The following is a 23,909-nucleotide window of genomic DNA, read 5'->3' on the forward strand; positions in this document are numbered from 1 at the left end:
TATATCTTGGGTTTATTTTTGATTTCAATTTTTACTTGGGATTCAGGGATACATATGCAGTTTGTTACATGAGTATATTAGGTGACGCAGAGGTTTGTGGTGCAATTTATTCCATCACCTAGGTAGTGAGAATAGCACCCGGTACATAGTTTTTCAGCTCTTGCCCTACTTCTTCACTTCTCCTTCTAGTAGTTCCCTGTGTCTGTTAGTCCCATCTTTATGTCCATGTGTATGCAATATTTAGCCTACAACTTAGAAGTGAGATTATGTGATATTTGGTTTTCTGTTTCTGCATTAATTTGCTTAGAATAATGGCCTCCAGTTGCATCCATGTTGCTGCAAAGGGCAGGATTTCGTTTTTATGGCTATGTAACATTCCATAGTAGGTGTGTAGCACATTTTTTTTTTTAATCCAATCCACCATTGATGAACACCTGGGTTGATTCTGTTTTTTTGGCTATGGTGAATAGTGCTGTGACAAACATTTAAAGGCGCATGTCTTTTTGATAGAACAGTATGTTTTCCTTTGGGGATACAGCCAGTAATGGGATACTTGGTCAAATAAATGATAGTTCTGCTTTTAGTTCTTTGGTAAATCTCCAAACTTCTTTTCACAAAGATGGATGCATCACATTACTGGACTTCAAGCTATGCTGGAAGTGTACAGTAACCACAACAGCAAAGTATTGGTACAAAAAACAAACACATAGCCCAATGGAACAGAATAGAGAACCCCAAAATAAATCCACACACCTATAACCAACTGATAACAAAGTCAACAAAAATAAATAAGGAAAGTATTGTTTATTCAATAGATGTATTTCTTGTTAACTGTGCTGAGGAATTGTGAAGGTGTCTTCTCTTCCCCATCTCCCTGTCATCTCACCCTTTGATTGGAGATCATTTTGAAGGAATCTTCTTTTTTTTTTTTTTTTTTTTGAGACGGAGTTTCGCTCTTGATACCCAGGCTGGAGTGCAATGGCGCGATCTCGGCTCACCGCAACCTCCGCCTCCTGGGTTCAGGCAATTCTCCTGCCTCAGCCTCCTGGGGAATCTTCTTATCTACTTCCTAGAATGCTTTTCTTCAACTGCCTAAAACTGCTTTAACAGTTAATGTTTACTGAGGGTGGCAATTCACTTCTGCTTTTTGAGCAAAGACTGATCACAGAGGTAGTTTCAGGTTGTAGTAGAATACACATGATAGTGCAGAAGAGATATGCCCAGAAAAATAGTTAATCAAAGGCAAAAAAAAAAAAGAAAAAAGAGAGAGAGAGATTGTAATGTGTTCAATTATGAAGATTTTTAAAAGCTCAGAAATTCACTCTCATTTAATGTGTTTAAGATTAGAAAAAAACTCATATTTGCAAGTAAAAGGGTAGTTCTTCAAATCCTCCCTAAATCTTAACATCTCAGAGTAAAGAATTTTACCACAAACTCATTTTCTCTGTACCATGCAGGGACTTCATTGCACATACGGTGCATCCTAGTGTTTTTTCAGGGTGTCATGCATCATCTGCCAAGTGCTTCATTTTTGATGGCTGTCTTACCTTTTCAAGGATTCTGTGAACTACTGAAGGTCTAGGATTGATTCAAAATTTCCTTTTTTTTTGTCTTAAATACTTTAGCAAAGGGTAGAAATATGCAAGTTCTGTTCATGTATTTGTGAGTAGTAAACCATGAGATTTGGGAAAAGTTCCTTATCATACTGAACTGTCATTATCATAACTGTCTGTCTTCTCCCCATCTCTCCTGCTAAGCTCTAATTCTTTGAAGTCAGATACCTGCTGTAATCTGTATCTGCAAAGTCCAGCAAATGGTTTTTCTTTCTTTTAAAAAATAGCACAACATAAATTTTTGTTTAGGAAAGTAATTAACTTTGCTATGTTCATAAGTCTGATGTTATTTTTTTATTTTTATATTTTATTTTAACTCTGGGAAAAAAAGGTGCCAATAGCCAGTTTGGGTCTTATGGATTAAGTCAAACAGTCTAAATTCATTAGTCTCTCTAAGTTCCAACCCCTGTTTCTTCAGTGTGGGAGAAAACTCAGGACAAGTTTTCATTTTTCTAACAGACTTATTAATTCAAAAGTTTTTTTATTTATCAGACATAATTCCAAAAACCTTTGAAGAGTAAAGGATCTCTTCATGTCCTATGAGGAAAAAGAAATAAAAATAATCATAGGAAAGAATTTTGCTAAAAGACATGCAAGTTATAAAGTTATACCACCAATGGGAACACACACACAATCTTAAAAGGAAAGACTGCATGCTATGTTTAAATATATTCTGCTGAGGTGAAGGGGAGAAACATCTAAAGGCGAGCATTCATAGTCTTACGGCCACTTCTAGGTAAATATCAGCTGACTCTCAGAAGGGGTCTAAATGAAAAACTTTTGGAGAAGAGAAATGTGCAGTGCACTGACCAGAAGAAAGGCATTTCTTCAGTATTTTCTGTATATTATAATATGGCTTGATTATTTCTTATCCAAAATGCATGCTACCAGAAGTATTTTGAATTTCAGAAATTTTTTTATATTGGAGTATCTGCAGTATATTTACTGGTTTATCATCTCTAATCCAAAAACCTGGAATTCGAAATGCTTCAATAAACATTTCCTTTAAATATCATATGGGCACTCAAACAGTTTTGGATTTTAAAGCATTACAAAATTCTAATGTTTGGATTAAGGATTTTCGACCTGTAGACCTAGAGTCCTTGACTAAAATGCACTTTCAGTATGCTTTCCTGAGCCTTCCCACACCCCCGACCATACACACATACCTGCCCACAGATATTCACACACCTTCCTTATTTTAACATCCTGGGAAGAGGTAGAAACGTCTTGTCAAAGTCACCCTTTCAGTGGTGGGCATCTGCACTCTACCATCTGTTCGCTCAAATGAAAGTCGAACCTAAAAGGGAAAGGAAAGTCTGTAGACCTTTTTTTTCTGAGATTTTTTTCAAGAGATTCTTGAGTTATGCCAAAAAGACTACAACAAATATAGCAAAATAAGTGACAAAAACAAAAATTACTTCCATCTGCAGCAAGTATAGCCATATACATATCAAAGCAATGAATGACCCTCCTTGGGGCTTTTAAAATCTGCTGCTGGATCTCATAGCCATGAGGAACACAGGCAAATTAGAGTCCACTTATTTGTCTCTGCAGGGCAGGAGTAGGATGAAACTAAATTATTGTTTTCTCAAGGCTGTGGGTCATAACAGGTTGGACCTGGCTCCCAGGTTCGTCCACTCTCCAAAGAACTTCGAAACTCTTTTGGAAAGAAGGGTATTATTAGAAGATAAACATGTCCAGATCTGCTTTCTATGCTTCCAATTGCAATAGCCAAGCATTCGGGGACGTAGAATGAAAATAGCATCCACTAGAGCCTTACCTTGCGGAAAATTTCCTCCACATCACAGGAACAGGCATATTCTTGCAAATGTTCAATGAGTCTCATAATAAAAACAGACCCCTTTGTGGGATGTCTCCAAGAAACATTATCTGTTGATAAAGCACATTTCAAATCTCAAGACAGGCTCTTGCCTGAAGAAAGAGAAGAAACCCTAGTATTTCTACTCCAGCCAAGGTATGTTTGAAATCATAAATTTAGTATTGAGTAAGGAAAAGGCAGAATGGGTGCAGGGGAGCGATTGGGATTTGGAAAATAAATATCTAAATGTACATTCCCAAAGTGATACTACTGACTGTGATTTAAGATAATTATGCATTCTGATATGTAATAGACTCAGCTATACAGGGGATGGTAATAATTTCGTACATAAGAGATATCTGAGGTCACACGAGTGTCTGAGATAACACAGGATATGTAATATTCAGTCTATACAGGATAACTATGTTAATAAATTCTCAATATGTACTTCATTAAAAAATAATTAAAATTAAATAACATTGACAGTAAGATTTTACATACAAAAAAATTAACTATAAAAATCATAAACAGAGCAAAAGTAGAAATCTAGGAGGAGTTGATAAGGAAATGAGCACATCATATGGAAGGATAAACAGTTCTTATGACGAACAGAAATATTAAGAAAATTAATATTAATTTATTACATGGTAGACACAGAAGTAATGAAGACATAAAATTATACAAAGCAAGGGTTAAGAGAAAGACAGTAGCAATAGCTCCATGTATAATGACAGACACATTCTTTAATGACACATTTTAGCCAGTTATAACGGTCATAAATTATATATTGATAATAAAATTATATTTAGAAACACAGCTATCTCAGCTAAAGGAAGTCTTTAACTGAGACTTGTTCCAGTAACAGGAAGTAGGTAAGAGATATGGTGGAGACAGATGTCTCTGCAAACGTTTTGTGAAATTAAGGAAGTAGATGGTTACTTTTCTTCAGGAAATTAATGGGATGTGGTTGGGATTGGCGCAGCAGAATATGGAGATGGGTCTAACATGGAAGTTATATATAACTAAATTGGTGTTCCTGACAGTCATCTGGAAAGGAGGAGTAAGGAAAGTGAAAGAAAAGAAAGACACATAAATCAACCAGGTTCATGATGAGAAGCCAGGGGCCTACGAAGAGCCACACAGAGAGGGGTGAATGTGAAAGTCTGGAATCAAAGGATATTAAAGACAGTTCTGTCTGATATTAAAGTCTACTATATGTTATATGTACTCAGGATGAAAATGCATGGTTTTTTGTATGATGCCATTGTTTCTGAATATTGGAAAAAAAATATTTAGTTCTACATCAGGGCATGTTCAACACAATGTAGAACCAAGCTTCTTCTGAAAGAAGATATCTCATTTTAGAAAATACTTTAGAAAACTTAACTATTTGAGCAGAGGTAGGGCCTTTGGGCAACAGGTGACTGAGAGAATGCGAGTCCTCTCAGCAAACTGCCAAATGTGGTGAATGAAAGAATTTAAAGAATTTTTATTTAAACTTTGCTTAGAAAGTAATTGAATTAAGTTATAAAATAAAAACATTTTAAATAATAGCAGTTCTTTAATGTGTGCTTTATTTTGTGTCATGCCCAATATTTCAAATATATTAATTAATTCAATCCTTAGAAAAATAATATTTATATCCACATGTTAGTGAGCAATTCGAGGAAAACCCAGGGAGGAACTAGTGGAGCTGGTTTACAAAGTACTAAATGGTTGTATCAGTCAATACTGACAAAATTCTTACTCCAAAGTATACATTTAGAATAATTCAAATATATTCTGACTTACACACTTCATGCTTATAGATAAAACCCACTTTAATTTAGGGCCCCAAAGTGCCTCATTTGCTGTTCTACTTTTCTGCACGCAGTTCCTACTCTTCTTTTATAAATACTTGATGTCTGGGCAAATTGGACTGATGAATGATCTCAACATGGCAGAACTTTTCCATGCAGAGTCAGATTTTAATGTACTACAGCACAGAACGTTTTCCATTTAATTCTCTGTTATGGCTCAGCATTCCAATAAAAAATTTTGAAACATAGACAAATTATCTTATTACTAATTCATTGAACAGATATGTAAAATTGATCTCTTGGATAAAGGGAATTGTGTGTATAACTTGGAACAAAGCTTGAGTTGGTCTTTAAAAATCTTATCTAAATTCCATGCAGGTATAGACCCTCAAGTGGGTGACTGTCACTTTTTGTATTGATAACCCCAACAAAGATGTCCTGTGTAGAACCTGTTACCTGGTGTGGAAGAGCAGAAAGCAATAAAATCCTTCTCTATGTGGGCTTTCCTAATGGCATCGTCTTCAAACTCTTCTGTAGTTGATAAAGATGTGTTTTCAGAAACTCTTCCTGAGTCTTTTAACCACACCACACCTTCGTTCTCTGCAAAGACACAATTTGATCTGTTACTAGTACCAATGGCTGAGAAGATAATGTTTTTCTCCTAGCCTGTGTTCCATGATATTTATTAATGTGCTTGCTCTATAAATAATTAACATGCAAATACACACATACGTTTCAGTCACAATCTTTTCAACAATTCTTAACTTTTCTGACTATCAAACAAATTCGAAAAATGTCCAAACATCAAAGTCTCAACCTTTAATATGGAACAAATATCTACCAACCAGCCATTCAATTCACAGAAACCACAATCTTGAGTACTGACATTACATGTTCTTTGACATTAAAAGACAGACAAAAAGAAACTGAAAAATCCTAGATGCATACAGATGAGGATAGCATTTAATGTCTGGTGTTTTCAAATACATCAGCACTCACCACCACGGCAGGCCTGGATGATGATCACCTTGGGTTTGTCCTTCAAACTTGGGCAGTTCCTGGTATTCAAATTTCTAAAGATTTCATTGACTTGTAATATATCTGGGACTTGCTCAGAGTATTTCTTCCCACAGATGCCTTCCTGAATACCATGAGACATGAACACCAGGAAGGTGCTGTCAGAGGTCTTGTGCTCTGGGCGGTGTGCAAATGCCTCCAGCTCTGTAGTCATTTCCTGAAAGAGACCATACCTCTGATTTTGCACTATGTAATTAACTATCATGGCACCTTGGAAAGCCAATAAATAAATACTTAAGGAATTGCTTAAGGGATTCCATGACAAACAATGGAGTGCCAAAAAAAGTTTTAGTCTTAATTTTGAGGAAGAAAAGTGTTATAGGAAGTCATCCAGAGTTACCTTGTAGTGAGACAGTGACATTACTGAGCTAATAAAACATTTCCCAATTAAGTTACACCAAGCTCGTGCTGAAAGACGCTTATGTTACAAGGGAACATGTAGTATCCAGCATTCTCTCATGGCAAGTTTATATTTTAGATTATCAAGAGATTACATTTCTTGGTCTTACAACCAAGCTTTCTAATATTATTTAGTTATATGAAGGGCATGACCATCGTCTCTTAGTTCTGATAATAGAACTTACTGAAGCAGTGAGATTTTTTCTCACATCCACACTGTACCCCAGATTTTTTAGCAGCATTGCCATTTCTACGATGTCAACCTCAGCTCCATTTCTTCTAGGAAGACTGTCAAATTCTTCATTGCAGATAATGAGAGCAAGACGTGTGCGGCTTGACTTATTCATTGTTGGATAAATCTATAGGAAATGGAGTTTGAATTAACAGCCTTGTCTTCTCCAATTAAATATTCACCTTGCTGGTTTATGACAGCTTTCCCTCCCTTAGTCCTATGAAGATACCAAATCCTGTGACCTGTACATTGAAAAGGGGTAACAGAATTGAGTGCTGCTTCAAGAGCAGGCATGGAAATTGCAAATGCCCAGATGGCAGCCGAGCTACTGACTTCATTGTTCTTGATATGTAGGATTTGGAAAGACACACAAGCTTTGAAGCAAAAATGGCTGAATTCTGATTTCTTCAATTTCTGATTGTTTATCTTTGGGCAAAATATTTAACAATCCTATATCTCAGTTTCTTGATCACTAAAATGGGTTATGTTTAGGTTTAAAATTATATATTATCATGTGCAAATTGCTTAGAACAATGCCCACTCATAGTAAGCATTCAATAGCTGCCATCACTGATGTTATTTACACAGGAATTGGATCCAATTTGGAACTCTTTCTCCAAACCTGGGATTTTAGGATATAGAAATCCTTTATGTGAGAGGAGCGAAAGTATAATTCTCCAGAACTGCTCAATGAAATTGGCTCTAAGAAACAGTTACTGCATTTCGGAACTGCCCCAAGTATATCTTTCACCCCACTCTATCCGCGCGTTCTGAGCATGTCACCTCTGCCAACTGTTCTTTCTTTATCCTTTCAGCTTCTTCTGGGAAGCAAAGCTTGACATTCCCTTCTGAGTCCAAGAATGTGAGCATAGGTGGCTTGTTCTGCACTGCCCGAGGAGCTGCAAGAGACAAAGAACATCATGAACCATGGCACTCCTCTTTGTTCCGCTTTGTGTTTCTTACAGCCTCACCTATGGATGAAGACACAGAAGAGGAAATGCACTCTGAGGAGGACAATCCTGATCTACATCATCAACACAGCTGAAAGAGTTTGCTGCTAATGGAACACATTTCAATCCAGAGATCCCTGGGTATGTATTACAGGGATCTACTTTCGTATTTCAAGATCAGCATTTCTACAAGCATTTTAGATACTAACATAGAAAAGGAAAATTCCAAGTCTATGCCTGGTAAAACACTCAGAAAACAATGTGTGAGATAAAATAGTTAGAAGATAAACTTTTTGAAAAGATTCAAATCCTAGGATAAAATTTAATGGGAGCAAGTCTTAATTAAATCTACTGAAATATTTTTAAAATATATGTTTATCTTTTTATTTACTTACTTAGCAGACATGGTAGTAAGCACTAGGAATATTTTTTTAAAATGCATCTTTGTCTTGTCCTTCAGGATGTCTTCTTTCTATGTATACATATGTAAGGACAGGAATATTGAATATATAAAATAGAATAAATATAAAATAGAATGATGAATGCTAAAATCAAGGTGCACACTAGATGGATTCATAGCACTAAACACTGATTGCACACACACATCTGAGGAAATGTTTTCACAGAGTTTATGTGAGAAAATCCTTGAGGCTTTTATTTCATCACAGGTTCAACACAATCTGACAATGTGATGTATTTGTTAAAGAAATTAATGTAATCTTTGTTTCAAAATAGAAATAAGTTTTCTAGATATGTGGAGGATCTTTTAGAAACTATTAAGGCAAAAAAAAATTTAATTTTTAAGAACAAATTTGAAAAACTGTTACACAGTTAGATAAACAAAGGCAGCGTGAAATACGTTGATGTGGAAAAGAACTAATTAGCATAGATATATTGGAGAAAATTATACAATAATCATTTGGTGGATAAAATGTTTGGTTCCTTCATAAAGAAGTGTGAAAACAATAGAAAAAATATGTAGAAGTATTTAGGTTATTTTTGAGCTATTTTTCCATAGTAAACAATACAGTATTTGTTTATATATTGAATATCTCACGCTGTGAAACATTTAAGAAAATAGTCATGTGATAAACAACCTTAGTAAATTCAGTAAATATCTGAAACTGATAAATAATTTTCATTCCTACCCTCTAAATTGCTTTCAGATATAAGCTTATTTTATTTTAAGAGGGCACTATAGGAATAAATGTTCTTTAATAAAATAATAGAAATAAAAATGGAGAGATGGTTCCAAATTTGAGAAAAGCCTGCATAAAACTTGGCCATGGCTTGAATATTGAAGGTACATGAAGAGAAAGGGTCCCATATGAGTTTCAAGTTCCTGGTTTGAACAACTGGTGGTGGTAGCACCAATACCCAAGTTACACAAAACCAGAAGAGAATCAGGGTGGGGAAGAATGGCATGCTCAGCTCTGAAATTGTTTAGATAAGGGTGTCTCTGGGAGATGTGAGGGAATATTTCAGTAGGCTTAAATAATAAATTTGGTACTTATTTGGGTAATCAGGATTTGAGACACAAATTCAGAATATAAACATGGATAGTGGAGCTGTGGGACAGTTTCTACAAAAGCAGAATAGATGATGAAAAGAAAATTATATAATCAATCTATGAAAATTCTCCATAGCCTGTTTACCCATGCTTCATCTTACAAAATTAGTGTCAAGGAGGATGGAGGGTCAAAGAATGCTCTTGCTTTAAAACAGCATTACCTGGGAAGGAAGGAAGTACTTCTTCAGACTCTTGCATATTAAGGTGATGTCCAGATGTTTGACCTATGAAAAGATAAAGGATATTGAAATAGTCACTTATCATCTCTGGAAAACTTTACCCCAATGTGCAAAATTCTCACCACTAAAAATTTCTCCTGTAACACTGACTGACTGACATTAAATAATGTTCAAGATATTCTTTAATTTAGAGAGTGGTGAGATGTATAAAATGAAAGAGACAGCAATAAAAAAAGGTGTTTATTACTTATAGATGAAACAGAAACATCTGCAATATCTGCTTAGATAGGCATAAACTTTCCCTAACCTTTAGAAAAAAAGGTTTTTACTTTCAAAGAACGTCTCCCTCTGAAGTGGCTTTAGGAAGTTCTACTGAGATCAGTGACTGTGAATCCACCAGAACTCTCATTCTCACCATGTGGTAGGTCCAAGTGGTCATGAAATTTGGCCGGCTCAGTTCCTGAGCACTGTATCGGGTCTGAAGAGGGCTGCAAGTGGAGGCAGTCCAGGCCTCACAGCATGAACTGCAACCTGGTAACAGGCAAGTGGGTGATCTTACTCAAAAAAAATATAAGGAGGCACTAGAAAACTTTATTTTTCTATACATTCAATATGTTCTCTGAGTGTATCACCATCACTGAAATATATTGTATTATTTTTGGAGGGGAAAATTTTGGAGAAAATTTATAAAAAGTATTTGATTACAAACCTTAAAGCTTCATGTGGCTTTACAACTACTTAAGTGCTTAGGGACCGCTTTCACTAAAAATATAAATAAATAAATCCACAAACAAATATTATGCCTTGACAGGAACACTGGAACATACAGTGTGAAGCTTTTCACATAGTTCTCATGAGCTTCAGCAAATGAACTACAACATACTCAGAACAGGAAATGAGCTTTAATCAGAAGAGAACCACTGAGGATGAAGAAACAGAATCAAAGGAGAGTCAAGGGACATACAATAGGGGCCCTTTTACAGAAATATGGCCCTGAAGCCAGAGATAAGAAGGTTTTCTGCAACTTAACATGACTAGTAAAGACGTCACATGGTAGGCACATTGATAAGCCCTATGTGCACTTGAGTGTGGGTCACTGATCCTTACCTGCTGAGAGTCCCAGCTTCTCTGCCAGGTGACAATCTTCTTCGCAAATGTATGTGATGCAAACTTGGCATGCCCGAACCCCTTTCCGAATAACAGAGTCAAACAAAGCTCGGGCTTTATCCATAACTGTAGCATTTTCACATTTTACTTTCTCCATCTCTTCCTGGTTCAGCACGCTTTTCTCTAATAATTCATCCAGTAAGCCATTTATTGTACCTTCACCCACTGAACGGATAAACAGCTTTCTCTTCTCCTTCAGGGTCTTGTCTGTTCAGAGCACAAGGATTTCTCACATCATGAAAACAGCCTCATATTCCTCTCATGTTATCAACAGAAAGAGACCTTATTTAAGTTTCATTAGTAAAATGTCCCCCTGCTCACAGTTGGGTAATCACTCTTCTTACTGTATGGCTGTCCTACTTGTTTCCCTCAATAGTCCCCGTACAAGTGCATGGAGTGGCCTGAAGACTGAGTTTACCATTTCCAGGTTCGTCCCCGGAAAGCAGAGACCATCCTTTTGTGTCCCATGTTTATTTAACTATGAATAATAAAGTAGCCCATTTCCTTTAGGAACAATAGCTGCTAGTACTCCTGTGCCAATTCTGTACCCTCTGTTAGACTTACAACATAAGTAAGAGTTTAATTAAGATTACAAAATGACAGCTGGCTACCTCTAAAAGCCCTCAGTTCCTTTCTGGGCTTGTTTTTCCTTTCTAAAGGCTGCGAGAGTCTTCTGGTTTCTTCTCTCCCCTCTCTTCTCCCTCCCCCTCACTTCTGCTCACCTAAGCTTCCACAGATACTAATTATGGCTTCCAGAAGAGTCAGTCCCTTCCAAAACTCTTTCTTCCCAGGGACCTGTTCTTGGAACAGTGAAAGACTCACCAGCCATGGCTTTTCTCTTCTATCCTCCTTGTGTGAGCTGAAACTGAAAGTATGCTTCACCTTCCTTTTTGGCATGGGTGTGTACACATATTATGAAAAAACCACTGCACATGCATATGCATGTCTTTCTTTCTTTCTTTCTTTTTTTTTCCAGAGAAAGAATCAGGACTGTAGCCTGCATCAGGGAGGGTATCCATGGGATTTTTTTTTCACCAGCCCTTGGAATAGATTAGGATAGGAGGGGAATGGGGCTTAGAGAGTAAGACAGGCTTGAGAAAGTATGTGTACAGTTAAATTCACACAGTGGACTTTTTCAATCATTAGAAAACTTGATGGAGAAAAGTAACACAACCTGTGGAGAATGTGAAACACTATTCTCTTTGCCCCACCTCCCAGGCATAGTTGTGGGAAATGGATGTTCCAGTGAAGGAATTTTGCTTTAAGAAATATTTTTCACCAAAATTAAAGCTTTTTAAATTTAATGTCCTTCCTTTTTAAGTTGCTTTTTTTTTTTTTTTCTTTTTTTTTCTGATACAGGATATTATTCTGTCATTCAGGCTGGAATGCAGCTACTCAACCTTGGCTCACTGCAGCCTCCACCTCCCAGGCTCAAATGATTCCTCCAAGTCAGCCTCCAGAGTAGCTGCAAGTACTGGCATGTGCCACCATGGCCAGCTAATGTTTGTATATCTTGTAGAGACAGGATCTCCCTAAGTTTCCTAGGCTTGTCTTCAACTCCCTGGCTCAAACATTGTGCCCACGCTGGCCTCTCAATGTTCTAGGATTATAGGCATGGGCCACCCACCCATCCTAGCTGGTTTATTTTTGAGGTATATTGCATCATAGAGGCCCATGCTCTAGAATTAGAATGTTGAATTTAGCATTTTAAACTTCCCTTCCTGGACAAGATATTCAACTTCCCTATGCATTGGTTCCTCTGTCTATAAAATAATTTTATTAATAGTGTGTACCTACACAGTTTTGAGCATCAAGTGAGCAAAAATGTAGAAAATGCATGGAACATTGCCTGGCAAATGGTAAGCAGATAATGAGTGACATTACTACAATTACTATAAATATTTGAGTTTAGAAAAATAATCAAGGATGATTATTTGCAGATTATCTAGTCAAATTTATCTTTTGTTAGAATCCTCAAGCAGTGCATCTAGTCATTCATTTAGCAAACATATATGGATGACATTGCTCTAGGTGTCAGGGGTTCAGTTGAAACATATCATGGTCCTTTCTCCCTTTGCCTCACATTCAAGAGGGGAAGACAAATGTGAAGTCTGGTGATACGGTTTGGCTCTGTCTCCCTACCCAAATCTTACCTTGAATTGTAATAATCCTCATGTGTTGTGGGAGAAACCTGGTGGGAAATAACTGAATCATGGGGGCTGCTTTTCTCCATCCTATTCTAATGATAGTGCATAAGTCTCATGAGATCTGATGGTTTTATAAAAGGGAATTCTCCTGCTCATGCCCTCTTTCCTGCACCCATGTAAGATGTGTCCTTGTTCCTCTTTTGCCTTTCACCATGATTCTGACGTCTCCCAGCCATGTGGAACTGTGAGCCTATTAAATCTCTTCTTTGTTCTATATAATCACCCAGCCTTGAGTATGTCTTTATTAGCAGTGTGAGAACTGACTAATGCAGTAAATGTGTACCAGGTAGTGGTGTGCTGCTATAAAGATCTCCCAAAATGTAGAAGCAGTGTTGGAACTGGGTAAAACGCAGAGGTTGGAACAACTTTTAGGGCTCAGAAAAAAATAGGAAAATGTAGGAAAGTCTGGAACTTCCTAGAGACTTGTTGAATGGCTTTAATGAAATGGTGTTCATCTCAGATGAAGATGAGAAACTTGAAAAGTGACTCTTGCTATATTTAGTGAAGAGATTAGTGGCATCTTGCCCCTGCCCTAGAAATCTGTAGAACTTTGAACTTGAGAGAGATGATTTAGGTCATCTGCCAGAAGAAATTTCTAAGCAGGAAAGCATTCAAGATGTGACTTTGGTGTTGTTAAAAGCATTGTTTTATATGTTTACAAATACAGGATTTGGAATTGGAACTTATGTTTAAAAGGGAAGCAGAGCATAAAAGCTTGAAACATTTGCAGCCAGATGATGTTATAAAAAGCAAAACTCATTTTCTGAGGAGAAATTCAAGCCAGGTACAGAAATTTGCATACCTAACAGGGAGTCACATGTTAATCTCCAAGATGTTAATCTCCAAGACAATGGGGAATATGTCTCCAGGGCATTCCAGAGACTTTCCAGGCAGCCCCACCTATCACAGGACTGAAGGCTTAGGAGGAAAAAAATGTTTTCATGGGGTGGGCCCAGGGCCGCTCTGCTGTGTGCAGCCTAGAGACTTAGTACCCTTTTTCTTGGGCCACTCCAGCCATGGCTAAAAGGGATCAAGATACAGCTTTGGCTGTGATTTCAAAGGTTGTAAGCCCCAAACCTTGGCAGATTTCATGTGGTGTTGAGCCTGTGGGGGCACAGAAGTCAAGAATTGAGGTTTGGGAACCTCTGCCTAGATTTCAGAGGATGTATGGAAATGTGTGGATGTCCAGGCAGAAGTTTGCTGCAGGGGTGGCACCCTCATGGAGAACTTCTACTAGGGCAGTGCAGAAGGGACATATGGGGTGTGAAACCCCCACACAGAGTTACCACTGGGACACTGCCTAGTGGAGCTGTTAGAAAAGGGCCACCATCCTCCAGACCCCAGAATAGTAGATCCACCAACAGCTGGCACCATGTACCTGGAATAGTTGCAGATACTAAATGCCAGCCCATAAAAGCAACTGGGAGGAATGCTGTACACTGCAAAGCCACAATGGTGGAGCAGCCCAAGGTCTCGGGACCCCAACTCTTGCATCAGTGTGACCAGGATATGAGACATGGAGTCAAAGATTATTTCAAAGCTTTAAGGTTTGGCTGCCCCACTGGATATTGGACTTGCATGAGGACTGTAGCCCCTTCCTTTGGCCAACTTCTCTCATTTGGAATGGATATATTTACCCAATGCCTGTACCCCCATTGTATCTAGGAAGTAACTAACTTGCTTTGATTTTTGATTTTACAGGCTCATAGGTGGAAGGCTAATTGTCTTAGATGAGATTTTTAAACCTTTTGGGTTAATGCTGGAATAAGTTAAGACTTTAGGGGACAGTTGGAAGGCATGGTTGGTTTTGAAATGTGAGGACATGAGACTGGGGAGAAGCCAGGGGCAGAATGACAGAGTTTGGTTCTGTGTCCTTGAATCATGGAGGTGGGTTTTTCCCATGTTGTTCTCATGTTAAGTCTCATGAGATCTGATGGCTTTATAGAGGGGAGTTCCCCTGCACATGCCTTTTTTTCTGCTGCCATGGAAGATGTGTCCTTACTCCTCCTTTGCCTTCCACCATGATTGTGAGGCCTCCCAAGCCATGTGGAACTACAAATCCATTAAACCTCTTTTTTCTTTATAAAGTACCCAGCCTTGGATATGTCTTTATTAGCAGCATGAGAACAGACTAACACACCTGGTATGGAATATGTTACTGGAATATTAAGAATGTTCAAATGTAGAAAGTGATGAGAAAGATAAAAAATTAATTGGTGAAATAGGAGACAGGGAGTCAGGGAAGGCCAGAAAAGATCTCTGCCTTTGCAACCACATGTTCAATTGATTATCCCAAAAATAAATTCAATGTGGTTAATTTATTTTATAAACCTATTTGATGAAAGATAGACTAATAGCAAAATGCACACAGTATGTTATGTTTATCAAATTCTTTACCAAAAATTCTCTTGGGCTGTTATCTTATTATTTTTTGGAGAATAAGGACCCAGAGTTGCAAAAACATCTACCTTTTGACATGTGGGCCACCAGTTTTATTATCTGTGCTCTAGGTGAAGACTTAATTAAGTGTGTTTGGCTTAGGCTAGAACTCACTGCGTAGGTGGACATTGATGTAGCTTTTAAATTAAGGGGTTTCCCATCGTGTTTTTTTTTTCTTTTTTTTTTTTAGACAAAATCTTGCACTGTCTCCCAGCCTGAAGTGCAATGGCGCCATCTCACCCCACTGCAATCTCTGGCTCCCAGGTTGATGCAATTCTCCTGCCTCAGCCTCCCAAGTAGCTGGAATTACAGGTGCACACCACCACACCTGGCTAATTTTTTGTATTTTTAGTAGAGACGGGGTTTCACTATGTTGGCAAAACCGCTGTCTAACTCCTGACCTCATAATTCACCTGCCTTGGCCTCCCAAAGTGCTGGGATTACAGGCATGAGCCACCACACCCTGTCTCTCATGGTGTTTTAGCTTTACTTTGCCAGTGACTTAATTCGATTGCAGCACAAGCTTGTGCTCCTTGCTACTGGGAAAATTTGTAGTACGGAAGAAAGTAGAAATTATCTGTACATTACTTCTTTTCCAATCATTTACTTTTAAATTTATTTACTGATTCATGTTTTTTTCTCTATTAACTTAAGTATTTTACACGGGGGTTTCTCCCCCAGCCAGAGCCATGAACCACTGGGTTGAAACACCCCAAAGTGGCATCCAAGATACAGAAACCTTGACTAGACCATATACCTGGGATGTAAAACCATGCGCCTTGAGTCTCATGTCCTGGCAAAACATTGAGCCACTAGATTGCAAGGACCCACTGTTTTCTCAAAAATGAAGATGTCATAAACTGGTGACAACTCAATATCTAATTCAGGAACATAAAATAACAATTTGTGCTATACATGTACACTGAAACACTATTCAGTCATAAAAGGGAAAAATTACTAATATATACAATAACATGGATGAAAAAGCTTACGCTTTCATTATGAGTGGAAGAAGCCATACAGGATGGAACACATACACTGTGATTCCAATTATATAAAGTTCTAGATTAAGAAAAACTAACATATCGTGATAGAAATTCAATCACTACTTTTTATCTCAGGAGGAAGTGGAAGGAGATTGAGAACTATGGGCATGACAAAACTTTCTGGGGTGACAAAATTGGTTTGCCTATTCATTGGAATGTTATTATACCATAATATCCATAAATCATTAATAATCAAATTATATTCTTAAAAGGGGTACATTTTCTTTGCTGTAAATTACACTAAAATAAAATTTTGAAGCAAAGTGGTCAGTGCTTGTAATAATAGATTTTTTTCTTGATTTCTGGACATACTTCATAAATTAGTAAAAATTTTGGGAAGAAGAAGTGGTTCTTATAGTGACTGAGTTGTAATTACCAACCACCCAAGTTGGATGGGGATTTGTAAACAGAGTGGGTATAATTTATAGGAACCAAATTATTTTCTGAAATATATACATGGGAAATAAAGGGAAAATCATTTTAAATGAATGTAGCATTTATACTATAAATAGTATTTTAAATGTTTATAACATTTTAAAATCCTGTCAGTGTGAAATCTGTGAAACAATATCATTTTAAATAACAGAGTCAGTGTGAAATCTGTGGAACAGTATCGTTTTAAATGACAAGAGTAGGTATTATAATAATCTCTGACATAGAAGACAGAAAATTCCTGTGCTTGGGTTTTGGCTATCCCATTTCCAAGCCTTAGAACATCATGTACCCCTTCAGTTTACCCAGTTTCTCTTCTTATTTATATTTTTGGACTATCAGCACATTTTGAATAATACAACTTAGAGCACTAATCAGTTATAACATGTTATTTTATTTTTTCTTTCTCTAAAAGCTTCCTTCTTTGTGCACAGCTTATCAGTGTGGACTTTGGCATCTAATAGTCCCGAGGTCAACTTCTGTTTACGAGCTGTAGGTCTTAGACAAGTTATTTAACATCTCTCATCCTCTGTGTTCTCATGTGTAGGAGGGACCTCATAATTATTCTTACTTTCTGAGATGTAACGCCAGGTATAGAGAGCATGCCACAGTAACTCTCATTTATAGTAGTCAGGATCTATACCCAGAAGCAAAGTAATGTTAAAATGCACTTTTTAGTAAAGTGCTTCTAAATTTTTCATATGTTTCATTTCAATATGTTAAATAAATATAATTGCATTTTGTGAATAGGAAGTCCAGACAAAAAGTTAATTCAAATGCTTGGTAAGCACAAGTTGGAGAATTGGGTGAGAAGCCAATCCACCTCAATACTTGCTCTATATGATGTGCTTCTCTCCAACTGGGCACTACATTGGAAAATCTGGAGTATACTAGCAGACAATGGTTTATTTGTGTCAGTGGGAAATAAATTCTAAGAGACAGGCTGGGTGAAGACTATGATAATTTTTGAGTTCCAATTTGCAACTCTGTATATAAACCTGGGATTCTAGGAAATAAAAGTCCTTTATGCAAGGGGAGCAGAAGCATGATTTTCCAGAACTGCTCAACGAAATTGGCTCTAAGAAAAAGCCCCTGAATTTCAGAACTGCCTGAAGTGTTATCTTTCATGCCCCTTTATCATTGTATTCTGAGCATGGCACCTCTGTGCCTTTTCTTTCCATATTCTTTGAGCTTCTAGAGAGCAAAGCTTGTTGCTTTCTTCTGTGCTTGAGGATGTGGGCATAGCTGGGTTGTCCTGCACTGCCTGAGGAGCTGCAAGAGACAAGGAACATCATGAACAGTGGTATCCCTCTTTGTTCCGCTTTGTTCTTACAGCTTTGCCTGTGTATGAAGCTACAGAGGAGGAAATACATTCCTAGAGGACAATCCTAATCTAGTCATTAACATAGCTGAGTGAGTTTGCCACTAATGGCGCACATTTCAAGCCAGAGATTTCTAGGTATGAATTACAGGGAGGATTTACTTTCATGTTTCAGGATCAGTATTTTTACAAGCATTTTAGATAAAAACATAGACAGGAAGCTTGTCAAGGCCGTGCATGATGGCACACTCAGGAAACAATCAACGTGTGAGATAAAATAAAATACGATTTGTTTTGAAAAGATTCAAACCCTAGGATAAAATTTAATGGGAGCTGGTCTTAATTAACATTAATTAATTTTTTTAAAGATATGTTTATCTTTTTATTTATCTAATAGATATGATAGTAAGCACTATGATTATTTTTTAAATAATCCTTTGTCCTGTCCTTCAACATCTCCTCCTACTATATATACACGGGAGGACAAGAATATTAAATATATAAACTAGAATGAATATAAAATAGTATGATTACTGCTAAAATCCAGGTGTGCTCTAGATGGATTCATAGCACTAAACATTGTTTGCACAAACCTGTGAGGCAGTGTTTTCAGAGTTTCTGTGAGAAAAGCCTTGAGGCTTTTATTTCATCACAGGTTCAACACAATTGACAATGTGGTGTACTTATTAAATAAATTAATGTAATCTTTGTTTCAAGATAGAAATGTGTTTTCTTGATATGCAGAGGATCTTTTAGAAACTACTAAGCCAAATAGTAATATTTAATTTTGCAAACAAATGTCAAAAACTGTTATACAATCGGTTAGATAAACAAAGACAGCATGAAGTGTATTGACATGGAGAAGAACTAATTAGAATGGATATGTTGAAGAAAACTATAAAATAACAATTTGGTAGAAGAAATGTTTGGTTTATTTGTAAAGATTTGTAAAAGCAATGAAAAAAAAACTAAAGAAAAGTACTTGGCTTATCTTTGAGAACACAGTATTTGGTTATATAGTGAGTATCCCATGCTGTGAAACATTTAAGAAAACATTCATGAAGTAATCAGCCTTAATAAATTCAGTAGATTAATATCTGAACTTTATAAAAAAATTGCATTTCTAGTCTCTAAATTGCTTTTAATTATAAGTTTCTTTTATTTTAAGGGGGCACTTAAGGAATAAGTTTTCTTAAATAAAATAATAGAAGTAAGAATGGAAAGGCATTTCCAAATTTGAGAGAAGAATGCACAAAATTTGGCCATGGCTTGAGTATTGGAGGTGCGTGAGAGGAAAGAAGCCAAGATGAGTTTCAAGTTTCCTGGTGGAACAACTGGTGATGATGGCACCAAAATCAAGTTACACAAAACTGGAAGAGAAGCAGAGTGGGGAAGAATGGCAGGTTCAGCTCTGAAATTATTCAGATAAGGGTGCCTCTGGGAGATGTGAGTGAATATTTCAATAGGCTTAAATAATGTAGTTTTGTACTTATTTGCGTAATCAGAATTTGGGACACAAATTCAGAATATATTAGTATAAATATGAGTAGTCAAGCTGTGAGAACATGCTCTTGAAAAACGGAAGAGATTAAAAAAGAAAATTATACAATCCATCTATGGGAATTCCCATTAGCCCCTTTAAGTACAGTTCATCCTACTAAATTAATGTCAAGGAAGATGGGGTTCAAAGAATGCTCTTTTTTTAAAAAACAGCATTACCTGGGAAGGAAGAAAATAGTCCTTGGGAGTCTTGTGTACTCAGCTAATTTCCATGTGTTTGGACCTAGAGAAAACATGAAGGACATTGAAATAGCTACTTATCTATCTGGAAAACTTTACCATAATGCATAAGACATTCCCACTATGAATTGCTCCCACAACCCTGACTGAATGACAGTAAAGAATGTTCAAGTCCACCAAAGCTCCCATCCTCACCATGTTATAGGTCTAAGGGATCATAAGAATGGGCAAACTCAGTTCCTGAGCACTGTGTCAGGTCTAGGGGGGCTGCAGGTATGATCTGCATCACCTCACAGTATGATCTGCAGCTCACTAACAGGCAAGTGGGTGATCTTACTCAAAAGAAAATCCAAAGAGGGAACTGGAGGAAAGAGCCCACTGAAATGTTTACTTTTCTGTAATCATTGGATGTATTCTCTGAGTGTATCAGCATCAGTTAAATATATTTTATTATTCTTGGTGGGCAAAATTTTTAAGAGAAGTTATATAAAGTATTCAATCAATCAATATTGTGCCTTGCCAGGATCACTGGAACATAGAATGTGAAGCTTTTTAGCTGATTTTAATGAGCTTCAGCAAATGAACTACCACATACTCAGAACAGGAAATGAGATTTAATCAGAAGAGGGCCGCTGAGGCTGAAGGAACAGAAACAAAAGAGAGTCAAGAGACATCCAGTAGGGCCCCTGCTACAGAAATATGGCCCAGACACCAGAGATAAGAAGGTATTCTGCAGACATATTTGATTTCTTAACTCTTAACTCACATGTTGAGTTTAATTAAGATTGCCAAATGACAGTCCCAAAGACAGGGCCTGAGTGATCTTGAGTGTGTGTCACTGATCCTTACCTCTGAGAGTCCCAGCGTTCCTGCCAAGTGACTGTCTTCTTCACAAATGTATGTGACGAAAATTTGGCATGCCAGAGCCCCTTTCCGAATAACAGAGTCAAACAAAGCTCGGGCCTTATCCATGACTGTGGCATTTTCACGTTTTACTTTCTCCATCTCTTCCTCGTTCAGCACGCTTTTCTCTAATAATTCATCCAGTAAGCCATTTATTGTACCTTCACCCACTGAACGGATAAACAGCTTTCTCTTCTCCTTCAGGATCTTGTCTGTTCAGGGCACAAAGATTACTCACGTCATAAAAACAGCCTCATATTCCTCTCATGTCATCAACAGAAAGTGACCTCATTTAGATTTTATCAGGAAAATGTCCCCCTCCTCACAGTTGGGTAATCCCTCTTCTTACTGTATGACTGTCCTACTTGTTTCCCTCAATAGTCCCCGTACAAGTTCATGGAGTGGCCTGAAGACTGAGTTTACCATTTCCAGGTTCGTCTCTGGAAAGCAGAGACCATCCTTTCGTGTCCCATGTTTATTTAACTCTAAATAATAAAGTAATGAAACAGATATAGCCCATTTCCTTTAGGAACAACAGCTGCTAGTACTCTTCCTGTGCCAATTCTGTACCCTCTTTTAGACTTACAACATGTAGGAATTTAATTAAGATTGCAAAATGACAGCAGGCAACCCCTAAAGCCTCAGTTCCTTTCTGGGCTTGTTTTTCCTTTCTAAAGGCTGTGAGAGTCTTCTAGTTCCTTCTCTCCTCCCTGTCCTCCCTCTCCCTCACTTCGGCTCACCTAAACTTCCACAGATACTAATTATGGCTTCCAGAAGAGCCAGCCCCTTCCAAAACTGTTTCTTCCCAGGGACCTGTTCTTGGAACAGTGAAAGACTCACCAGCCATGGCTTTTCTCTCCTACCTTTCGTGTGTGTGCTGAAACTGAAAGTATGCGTCACCTTCCCTTTTGGCAGGGATGCGTACGCACATTGGGAAACAACCACAGCACATATATATGCATGTCTTTATTGTTTTCTTCCCTAGAGAAAGTATCAGAACTGTAGAAAGTATGGGAGTGTATCCATGGGAATATTTTTACACCAGCTCTTGGAATAGATCAGGGTAGGAGGGGAATGGGGCTTAGAGGATAAGACAGGATTGAGAAAGTGTGTGTGTGATTAAACTCACACAGTGAAGAGTTTCCCATTCATTCTAAAACTTGACCAAAAAAATTAACACAAGCTTTGGAGAATTTGAACCACTGTTCCCTGACCCAACCTCACAGCTTTGGGGAAAGTTGTGGGAAATGAACGTCCTGGTGATTTTGAATGTCCTGGGAAATGAATGTCCTGGGAAATGAATGTCCTGGTCTTAATTTTGCTTTAAGAAATGGAAACATTTTTCCCCAAAATTAAAACTTTCTTATTTAATGTTCTTCCTTTCCAGATGGATTTTTTTGTTGTTTTGTTTTCCAATACAGGATGTCACTCTTCACCCAGGCTGGAGCACAGTGGCATGACCATGGCTCACTGCAGCCTCCACCTCCCCAAGCTGAGATATTTCTCCCACCTCAATTTCCTGAGTAGCTAAAACTACAGGCAAATGCCATCACCGCTGGTTAATTTTTGTATTTTTTGTTGAGATGGGCTCTCCCTATGTTTCCTAGGCTGATTGTGAATTCTGCTCCAATGATCCACCCAGCTTGGTCTCACGAAGTGCTGGGATTATAGGCATGAACCACCCACTCATCTTGGATGGCTTTCTTTTTAGAAACATTGCATCATAGAGAGCATAGTCCCTGAACTCAGAATGTTGAACCTACATGTTAAACATCCCTTTCTAGGCAAAATATTGAACTTCTTTACGCATCGGTTCCTCTGTCTGTAAAATAATGCTATTAGTAGTACATACATACCTACACAGTTTGAAGCAGCATTGAGTTAAATGTGAAAATGCATGGAACATTACCTGGCAAATGATAAGCTCATAATGAGGAATATTACTATAATTAAAATAAATACTACATTTTAGAAAAATAATCAAGGATGATTATTTGCAGATTATGTAGTTAAGTTTATCTTTTGTTAGAATCCTCGAGCAGTGCATCTAGTCATTAATTTAGTAAATATATGTGGAGAACATGGTTCTAGATATCAGTGGTTCAGTCAAAACACATCATGGTCCTTTCCCCTTTGCTCTCACATTCAAGAAAGGAAGACAAAAATGAAGCTTGGTATGTAATATGTAACTGGAATATTTAGAATGTTAAAATACACCAACTGATTAGAAGAAAGAAATTAACTGGGGAAATGGGAGGCAAAATATTACACGACTCATGAACACCGTTCACAGAGGAACCAGGGAAGGCAAGAAGAGGTCTCTGGCTTTGTAAGTACATGCTCAATTGATCATCCCAGAAATAAACTCAATGTGGCTAATTTATTTTATGAATAAACTTGATGGAAGATGGACTAATAGCAAAATGCACATAGTACATTGTGTTTATCAATTTTTGTTTTCCCAAAAATTTTCTTGGGCTGTTACATTATTATCTTTGCAGGATAACAACCAGATTTATGAAAATATTCACCTTTTGACATGTGGGCTACCAGTTTTACTTCCTGTGCTCTAGGCTAGGAGTTAATGTGTTTAGTTAGAGTAGAACTGACTGTGTAGGAGGACAATGATGTGGCTTTTAATCTGAGTTTTTTCATGGTGTTTTTATCTTTCCTTTGCCAATGATGTAATCTGATTGCAGCAAAATCTTGTGCTCCTTGATACTGGGAGAATTTGGAGCATGTAACAAAGCAGAAATTGCCTCTGCATCACGTCTCTTCAGTTTATTTACTTTTAAATTTATGTACTGATTCATTTATTTTCTCTGTTACTTAAGGATTTCATACAAGGGTTTTCCCCCTGGCCAGGGTCATGAACCACTGATTTGAAGCATGTCAGAGTGGCAAGGACAGAAACCATGAGTAGACCATGTATCTGGGAATGTAGAACCATGAGACTTGAGTCTCATGTTCTCGAAATCTAAACACTGAGCCACTAGATTGCAAGGGGCCACTC

The 23,909-nt window shown here is 37.5% G+C and overlaps 2 protein-coding genes across 5 annotated transcripts; both read right to left on the reverse strand.

The window, feature by feature from the left end:
- Window positions 1-2,074: 2,074 nt before the first annotated feature.
- Window positions 2,075-11,739, reverse strand: LOC105719329 (caspase-1-like). Of its 4 annotated transcripts, none has more exons than XM_012455382.3 (10): window positions 11,631-11,739; window positions 10,749-11,015; window positions 9,624-9,686; window positions 7,726-7,841; window positions 6,896-7,069; window positions 6,234-6,468; window positions 5,691-5,834; window positions 3,397-3,506; window positions 2,805-2,913; window positions 2,075-2,150 (listed from the first exon to the last, which is right to left on the reverse strand). In XM_012455382.3, the coding sequence occupies exons 1-9, from the start codon at window positions 11,635-11,637 to the stop codon at window positions 2,815-2,817; spliced, it is 1,215 nt and encodes a 404-aa protein (XP_012310805.1). In that variant the 5' UTR covers window positions 11,638-11,739; the 3' UTR covers window positions 2,075-2,150; window positions 2,805-2,814. The 4 variants fall into 4 exon arrangements, with proteins under 4 accessions (XP_012310805.1, XP_012310796.1, XP_021527507.1 ...); XM_012455373.3 differs by having other exon boundaries at window positions 2,783-2,913; XM_021671832.2 differs by lacking the exon at window positions 11,631-11,739 and adding an exon at window positions 11,531-11,622 and having other exon boundaries at window positions 2,783-2,913.
- A 6,209-nt stretch (window positions 11,740-17,948) lies between these two features.
- CARD16 (caspase recruitment domain family member 16) lies at window positions 17,949-21,792 on the reverse strand. Its single transcript, XM_012455401.2, has 4 exons — window positions 21,737-21,792; window positions 20,843-21,108; window positions 19,973-20,036; window positions 17,949-18,204 (listed from the first exon to the last, which is right to left on the reverse strand). The coding sequence occupies exons 1-3, from the start codon at window positions 21,741-21,743 to the stop codon at window positions 20,016-20,018; spliced, it is 294 nt and encodes a 97-aa protein (XP_012310824.1). The 5' UTR covers window positions 21,744-21,792; the 3' UTR covers window positions 17,949-18,204; window positions 19,973-20,015.
- Between the last annotated feature and the right edge of the window lie 2,117 nt (window positions 21,793-23,909).

This window comes from Aotus nancymaae, unplaced genomic scaffold (assembly GCF_030222135.1).
Source record: "Aotus nancymaae isolate 86718 unplaced genomic scaffold, 86718_ANA_hifiasm-v0.15.2.pri h1tg000012l, whole genome shotgun sequence".
In the NCBI taxonomy this organism is placed as follows: Eukaryota; Metazoa; Chordata; class Mammalia; order Primates; family Aotidae; genus Aotus; species Aotus nancymaae.

What these genes read in the sequence shown, in the direction of transcription:
- LOC105719329 (XM_012455382.3), bottom strand. An exon ending in AGAAAGAACAGTTGGCAGAG is followed by an intron (nt 7,070 to 7,725) that starts GTGACATGCTCA and finishes CATTTCCTATAG; the next exon opens with ATTTATCCAACAATGAATAA. An exon ending in GAAAAAATCTCACTGCTTCA is followed by an intron (nt 6,469 to 6,895) that starts GTAAGTTCTATT and finishes GGTCTCTTTCAG; the next exon opens with GAAATGACTACAGAGCTGGA.
- CARD16 (XM_012455401.2), bottom strand. An exon ending in GAACGCTGGGACTCTCAGAG is followed by an intron (nt 20,037 to 20,842) that starts GTAAGGATCAGT and finishes TGTTTTCTCTAG; the next exon opens with GTCCAAACACATGGAAATTA.